We start from the raw sequence: 8,725 nt of genomic DNA, 5'->3' as shown, positions 1-8,725 counted from the left end.
TATTAAAGTAAAGATATCAAAAGAGCAAATCATACAATAAAAGTCAAAAATACAACGCGAATTGTATATCTGATATCTGTTATATCGCTACTGAAAGAAATAACTTGTCGCTATTTTTTATATTGCAGTATCCAACATATCAAAAGAACTAATCGTGCAATAGAACTCAAAAGTACAGATATCAATAATAAAAATTATGCGATAGAAATCGAGATTATAACACGAGTTATATCCCTGTCATCTATTGTATTTCTCTAATCATTTATTTTATCTACGGAAAAAAAAAAATATGTTTTAGAAGTCAAACGTACACAAACTATAATTACGGCAACTGTCTATAATTTGAAATCGAGGCGTACTTTTGACTTCTATTATATATTGCTTACCTCATAATTCAACCTTGTTTTCTGTTTTTAAAGACAATATTTTAATGGTTGCTAATATTTTGACTCATAAAATGAAATTTTACGTAAATGAGTTAGTTTAAGCATAAAATCAATGTGAAAAATATATTTAAACATCCACTTTAAATAATTAACTTTTAACTGGAATATTACCTAAACTAACACTTTACATAGTCTATGTCATAGATGCTAATTATTGACGAAATAAAATTTTTATGGTATTTGGGTTAGTTTTTAATAAAAATATTGTTAATCGTCTCTCAAAAAATTTTAGTTTCTATAACCGATCATTTTTTTATGAAATATATTTTCATTTTTTAGTCAAGAGGTTTTTATAAAATCTTCATTTTGATGATGGCTGAAAAACATCAACAAAAATTACTGAGAGTATGCAGAATTTGTGGAAATTTGACTGGAAAAGACTCTATAAAAACCATCAGTAGGCGTGATAGAATTTATAATATTTTTAAAATAAATATTGCTGAAGATTGTTTAGATGTTCATCCAGCACAAATGTGTTTGAAATGCAATGCAACTATGGTGAATTATGAAAACCGAGGTAATAAAACTTTCAATGTTATACCAAAAATTTAGTTAAAATGTCAAGCAAATGAGTGTAATTGTGTATTTGGTAAAGCTGGTCGAAAACCAAAGCCAAATGTAGGAAGACCAGGAGCATTTAAACGATGGACGCAAATAAACCTTAATCTGTTTCTAAAATCCTTACCCTTACCTTTGAACCAAGATCAGTATTCTGAATTAAATCTTGAGCTTAATCCTCATTTAACATTATGTATTTGTAAAGTTTGTGAAAAAATAATGCATCAACCAGTTATGATTAAAGATTGTCAGCATTCTTTTTGTAGCCGATGCATTGCATTGCTTATTAAAGGTAAACTAGAAAATGAAGCAAAATGTCCTATATGTTCAACCTATATCATGGTTAATAACCTTTGCAGTTCTGTGCATGTATCAGAAATGATAAAACATTCATATATAGCATGCAAATTTTGTGAAAAAAAAATTCTTTTTAAAGATAAATATGAATGTCATGATTGCCAAAACGATCATTTAAAGAGAGAGCATAGTACAATCATTGATGATTTTTATAAAGTCAATAAATCAAGTGATATCTCTCGAAATATTGAAGCTGCAGTCGTGCAGGTCATTAAGCACAAACTTGAGCATTCGAAAACAACTACAATAGAATTTCCATCTGGTGGGCCAAGAGTAAGTATTCAAAAAAAAATTAAATTCGTTATGCAAAATTTTAAGGAAAAAATGAATTAGTCTAAAGTTTAAAATAAACATAATAATATAGATTATTGTTATGATATTTTTAATGTATAAATATATACTTTTTTTAAAGCCTCTTTGCTTAACTGTAACACCTAAAGCTTACAAGGAAAGTGCATCATGCAGTACAAGTACGCTTAAAAAAAGAAACAGACTTCTAATGGAGGAGGTTAGTCATCAGATTGGAATTTCTAAAGATTCACAAGTAATGCAAACTGCAGTTATGCTAAAATCATTTGATTATAATCAAAAGAGAAAAATTTTGGAAAATGCTAACGTTGGAGTTGTTGAATTTTCTGCAGAAGAATTGGTTGCCTTTAAAGCTGATGTGGGGATACCATGGAATAAACTAAAAACAATGTCTAGGTAAAATATTTTTTCAATTAGTTAAAGAAATTTCAATTATTAAAAAAGTTTACACATAAATGTATGTAAAGATGTGTTAAAGTGAATTTTTAATAATGTCTTATTAATGCTTTTATAATAAAAAAAATTAATTTGAGGAAAAAGTTTACTTACAAAATATTGTAGATGGTTGAATTCAAGAAATGTCCAGACTGCTTCTAACAGTAAACAAAGAGCTGTTGCAAATACCTGGGCAGGTAATGATCTTATTGCGTTGGATGAGAGTTTTACATTTCAAAATGAAAATAATAAGTCTACTCTTGAAATCAAACATGCTCCCTGGGCATACATAGAAAATCTACCTTCAAATATTGAAAACCGGCTAAATGTTCTTCAAAGGTATAAAGTTTAATATATTTGCAAAGGTTATAAAGTTTAATATATTTTTTACTTAAACATATAAAGAGTCGAAGCTATTATTCTTTTTTTATTGTTTTTTTTTTAATTTTAAGTTTCAGGTTAATAAAACAAAATGGAATAAAGTGTGATGAAATCCACATAAAAATTGGTGGAGATTATGGAGGTGGTTCATTTAAAATGAGTTATCAAATAGTTAACCAAGATCAACCAAACTCAAAATCAAATAGTATTGTGTTCAGCACATTTGAAGCCAAAGACTATCGAACTAACCTTATAGTAGGACTGTCTCGTTACACATTGCAAGTTGATGAGATACAAAACATGATATGGCAGTAAGTTATAATGCCAATGATAAAAGCAATTATAGTTTATACAAAATTATAATCTTTTTATTTATTTAAATTGTTATTTTTTTATGCTTCTCTAAATATTAATAACTGATAATTAACAATTCAATTGTTATTTATCAGTTATTAATATTTAGAAATTGCAATTTTCGTGTCTTTATGTTTGGTGATTATGATTTTCTTTGCAGCGTATATGGAGTTACAGGAGCTATTGGTAAGTTTGCTCTGCTTTTATTACACTTATACAAAAAACCATTTTTTTTAGAAAGTAAATAAATCTTATCAAGAAAACTTAAGGACTTTAAAAACATTAAAAATCAATGAAAACCTTACTATACTGATACCATTTCTGTTATGCATAGGTCGGCATTGCTGTCTTTTTTGTGACATCACCAAAAAAGATGTCCAACTAGCTCCATTATGTAGAGAGCATGTTGTTTCACAAAGGTCTTTAAACTCCTTAAACAATGACTTTCATCGTTTTCAAAGTAATGGAGGAAATTTGAAAAATGCTAAATTATTCAACAATGTGATTAATGAAACTTTATTTAATATTCCTCTAGACCAGGTAATATAATTTAGCACTTCTGTTTTTTAATCTTTTTAGTACTCTTTGTTGGTTCAATCATGAGTTTAGTATTGGTAGTCTAATAAACCTTTGAAATTTTGTTAGGTTGCTGTACCTGCTTTACATATATCTTTGGGTACCTATTTAAAGTTTTTCAACATGTTTGAAGACGAATGCCACTTAATAGATATAAAGCTTGCTGGAGAACTTGCTTTAAAGAATAATATAATTGGTAAAGCTGATTTTGACAAATATGTTAACATGCATGTTCAATCCAATTTTGTAAAATGTGTTATTGAAGACTGTGACAATAAAATTGCACTTCTACAAGACACAATTTCTCTAAAGGTTATATGTGAGCCAGATAAAACAGAAGAAATTAGGAACATATATACACCAAGAATAGTTTACTATGATTTAATAAAAAACGACAAGGTATTTATTATTATGAAACTATGTTTTCAAAAATGTTTAATTAAGTTTAAAATGAAATTTTTGTTAAATAAAAATGTTATTAAAAATTTATATATGTATGCTTATATTTTAAAACTTTAAATATATATTTTTCTAGATAAAAGAATTAAGTTCATTAAATGAAGCAAACGTACTTGATAAAACTTCAGATCCCTGCATTCAGCAACTTGATGAAGTGTTGAAGGCTAATAAAGTAGAAAGACAGGCTTATCATGGAAAATGCTTTGTTGGAAACCATGTTCACATAATGCTTAAGGTTTTTATTTAATAGTATATATTATTTATATTTTTATGTGTTTTTTTATTAGGAACAGTTGTTCTGAAAAGCAGCAATTGAAAAACATTAGGTCACTGGGAAAAATCCTAAAGTGGCTTTCGAATTGTTCATATAAAACCTTTAATTTTTTTCTAATTTTTTGTTTTGAACTACCCGATCCTCGCAAATTAGAGGGATTAGAGACACCCCTGCTTATTACATCCACTACAATTAAGCAGAAAAAGTAAATTGGTTATTGCAAGAAAAAAACTAATGCTTGTCGACAAAAACAAAAGTTATTAGAATTGATCAAAAATCCGCAGAAATCAGTTTAATCTCATGCAAAAGTGTTTTTTTTGTTGTTGTAAAATATTGAAAAATTATTTAATTTTATAAATATTTTTTTAGCCTCAGCCATTGTTAGATATGTGCAATTCCATTCCAAAACTAATCTCAACTCTTGGTTTTATTGGCACCGATATTAATTTATTATCTGTTAAAGTGAGCCAGAATTTTAGGCAGTTATTTCATTATTATTCAAAATGTCATAAGCTCATGAACAGCTCGCAATCTTTTCAAGAGAATGATATTCAAGAATTAGGTAGGTTTTCTTTTTAAGCAGATTGATGATTGAGTTTAACACATTTTTGAGCTTATTGAAAAGTAAATTTTGCAAACGAGCATGATTGTCTTGATTGCTTTTAGGTAGATATTTGATTAGTATATTTAAAGGAAGTTGTGTAAAAGATTTTCAGTACTCAAATTATTTAATTTTAGACTTAGCAATCCGTACGCTTATGGAGTATTATCGGTTGACTTGGCCAAGTGCATCTGTAACTCCAAAGATGCATTTGCTTGAATCCCATGTAATTCAATTTATTCAGAAATGGGGATTAGGCATTGGCGTTTATGGGGAACAAGGCGGCGAAAGTTTACATGCCGAATTTAACAACCTTAATCGTTTGTTTTGGCATATGAAAGGCTGTAGTCGTTTAAAAAGCACGCTGAAAGAACATTATCTCAGAAACCATTCGAAAGCTAAAGCTATGAAACCAGAAATAAAAAAAAGAAAAAAAAATGTTTAGATCTTAAATTTTATTGTATACAAATTTGTATTGAAAATCCAATCTTTTAAAAAAAAGGTTTTCTAAGGAGTATATAATTCAGAAATGTATTATTATTTAAAAATAATAATAATGGCTCCCTATTCTGCACCATTACCGAAAACTAAAAAAAAATAATTGTACTTTAAGTTTTATAGTATGGAAGTATATATTGATATAATTAATACTGCTGTTGAAAATTTCCCGGATTTATAATCAAATAGTTTATAAGGTAGCATTGTGCATAAGAAATGTATTATCAGTAGAAACTACCGTAGAACCCCTTAAATTCAGACCCTGGATAAGTCGAACCCCTTAAATTCAGACCTGGATAAGTCAGATATTTAATTTCCTTTGAACATTCTATAAATACTGAGAGCTTCGTTTAAGGACATTCGCTAAGTCGGACTATTATCTATTATCGAACTTCATCTATTTCCCTTGAGAGTCCGACTTAACAAGGTTCGTATTTATATTTGTGTTTAAAAGTTATCGGAGGGACATTTTTTAGTTTTTTAATGAAAAATTACAATAGAAAAATGTTGCATGAAGTTTAAGTATTTTTAAATCAATATTTTCTATGCATTACAACATTAAGTCTTGCATATTTATAGTTTAATTAATACGTTACACAATTAAACGTAAATTTTCTAGTTAATATCTTGAATATCATAAATCTTATAAGTTGTTACTCAATAAAATATGACATTATCTATGTCTACAAGTTAAGGGCAAACATTAGAATTTCCATAACTGTGGAATCTCTTACACATTTTAAAGTAAATGATTACAAGTGTTATCTCATAAATTATAAATACATGTATCTCTTAACATGTTTATAATTACTTAGTTAGAATTGAATAATACAACACCAGACTTTGTACAATTTTAGGTTTTTATAGTGGTAAGAAATTTTTTCAGAACGCACAAAAAGGTATAGAATATATACATAGCTTGCCGTAAAATCATTTTATTTTAGTTAAAAAAATGATCGGTTAAAACAGAGCATACAGATTTTTTTTGCTTTTATTACAGAATTTGAATCAATTAAACTTTTTGGCCAAAAAATTTTCAAACAAAAGATATTCTATAGGTTGTATGACAGATGTTTAGTTTTTAAACTTAAAAAACCTTTAATTTTGAACTGAGATATTTTCTTTGTTTACAAACATTCTCATTTATTTTCACGATTTAGGTTAAACACTTAAGGATATAAAATTCCAAAAATTTGTTGTGCTTACTTATTCATGTGAAATTTGTACCTCATTAATAACAAATAAAAAAACAAATTTTCATTATTTGCCGAAAAATCTAATCGCCATTTTTTTTTGTAACTTTATCAAACGTAACTTATGCGCATGCTCACAATAAAATAACAGGCTTAAATCGCCGTGTTAAACATAAAGCACATAGCTTATATTAAAAACACATATATTAAAATCTTTAAAACACATATATTAAAAACATTCATTTCATTTAAAAGAGGCTTGGCATGAGTAAATTGATCCTTGAACTTTATGAGGTGTGCAACATGTTCCTGTTGACGATAAAGAGGTTTGAGTTTATTTTTATTAGTTCTACTCGACGCAATATTTTGCATAGTTTATGTGACAATGGATGAGTGAATAATAAAGTTTAAATAAAATGTGCTTATTTTGAAAACGCCTCAAAGTGTGATTATTTAAAAAACACCTTATATAAATTCCTGTATTTACTGATATTTCACAACTCAAATTTTTTATGTGATAACTCCAAGTTAGATTTTCATCAATATAAATACCAATAAAGTTGGTAACTGTGACATGTGATAACTCCAAGTCAGATTTTCATCAATATAAATACCAATAAAGTTGGTAACTGTGACATGGGATAACTGCAAATCAGATTTTCATCAATATAAATACCAATAAAGTTGGTAACTGTGACATGGGATAACTGCAAATCAGATTTTCATCAATATAATTACCAATAAATTGTCACTTTTTTAAAGTTATAATATCAATAAAAATAGGTGGCATCTCACGTAGTATAAAATTTTTTTATCCATTTTATTTTATTAACAGGAAGTTTATTTGAATAGCTTTTAAGAAAATTCAAAACACTACCGCCTATACCGTAAATCTTTAGTTTATTTACAAGAATTTTGTGATCAATTGTATCAAAAGATTTGCAGAGAGCATGTTATTATCATTAATGTGCTTTAAGATTTTGTTCTTTACAAATTTTTCAAAGGTTTTGCAGGTTGTAGAGGTAAGTGTAGTTGGTTGTTTTCAGCAAGTGTTTCATCTCCTTTTTTTTAAAAATAGACTCATGGTCGCTAATTTCCACAGAGGGGATACTATTCCTTTATCAAAGGATTCATGAAACATTTTTGTAAGTGGAATTGCAAAGCTTTTGACCCATACTTTAAGAATTAAGGGGTGCAATCTGTCAGATCCGAAAGATTTATAAAAGTTTAGATTGGTAAGTTACTAAATAATGTCTGAAATAGAGAAATCCAAGTTGTCATTATAAATGCATTTAGATTCTTTTATTCAAGGATGGTAAATATTCAGAGCTTTCAAAAGTAAACATAGACTTGAATTGCGAGTTCAGAAGATCAACAGTATTTGGAAGAACTTTAATAATTCTGCCTGATGTATCTTAAGAAAATGAACTCTATCTTTAATTTTTTGTTGTTTGTTTATAAATTTGTAGCCAAGTTTTTATGTTGTTTTGGGATTTTATTAATATTTCTTTTTCATGTTCTTTTGACTTTAAATATTTCAGCGTTTACGGAACGAATGATATGATTGAAATTTATTTTAAGTTCATTATTCTTCTATTTAGTTGAGCATTTGATATGTCAAGTGGAGGTTTTTGCTTATATTGGCTTTTTAATAAAAGAAGTAACCCAAGAATTATACGTTTTCTTTGTTTTATTATTCTTGGGGATAAAATATTAGCGAACAGTATGATTAAACTTACCAAAATTGCCTTGGCGACGTTTCTCTACAATTATGACACCTTTTTTATTACTAAAACTTAGTTTGACGAATCCTCAGCACCTGCTCTTCCAACGATAATTTCTTTAGAAAAGATCACTCTAGTCGTGGAGGAGGCGTAGCCATATATGTCAAAAACAGCATTAAAGCCAGCGTAATTGACTACTCTCAACTTCATAACGGTTTCCAATGCAATTTCTCAGAACAGGTTTGTATTGAACTTAAACTCCCACAAGAATCTTTTCTAATTCGCTGCATCTATCGCCCACCGACCAATAACGATTTGGCCTTTGATGAAATACTAAAATTTTCTATGCAAAAACAGCTGTAGAAAACAAAAGGTTTAATGGTCTAATAATCACTGATGACTTCAACTTTCCCGACATCATATGGCATGGCGACTGGACCAATACCACCGGCACCGAAACTATATTTGGCACTACATTTGCCGAAATTTTTTTTTACCTTTATCTACACTAGCACGTAAGTAATCTCACCTTCACCCAATCTAACGGTTTGCTCAAAAAT

The 8,725-nt window shown here is 28.2% G+C and overlaps 1 protein-coding gene across 1 annotated transcript; it reads left to right on the top strand.

The window, feature by feature from the left end:
* The first annotated feature begins 672 nt into the window (after positions 1-672).
* LOC124815234 (uncharacterized) lies at positions 673-5,229 on the top strand. The gene is made up of 10 exons (XM_065816216.1): positions 673-1,634; positions 1,774-2,066; positions 2,232-2,444; positions 2,558-2,797; positions 2,950-3,026; positions 3,175-3,380; positions 3,486-3,815; positions 3,952-4,110; positions 4,519-4,711; positions 4,888-5,229. The coding sequence occupies exons 1-10, from the start codon at positions 1,224-1,226 to the stop codon at positions 5,193-5,195; spliced, it is 2,430 nt and encodes an 809-aa protein (XP_065672288.1). The 5' UTR covers positions 673-1,223; the 3' UTR covers positions 5,196-5,229.
* The last annotated feature ends 3,496 nt before the right edge of the window (positions 5,230-8,725 follow it).

Source organism: Hydra vulgaris, chromosome 13, assembly GCF_038396675.1.
Source record: "Hydra vulgaris chromosome 13, alternate assembly HydraT2T_AEP".
NCBI lineage: Eukaryota > Metazoa > Cnidaria > Hydrozoa > Anthoathecata > Hydridae > Hydra > Hydra vulgaris.
The sequence above is the reverse complement of the archived record's forward strand: the minus strand, read 5'-3'. Positions and strand labels throughout refer to the sequence as shown.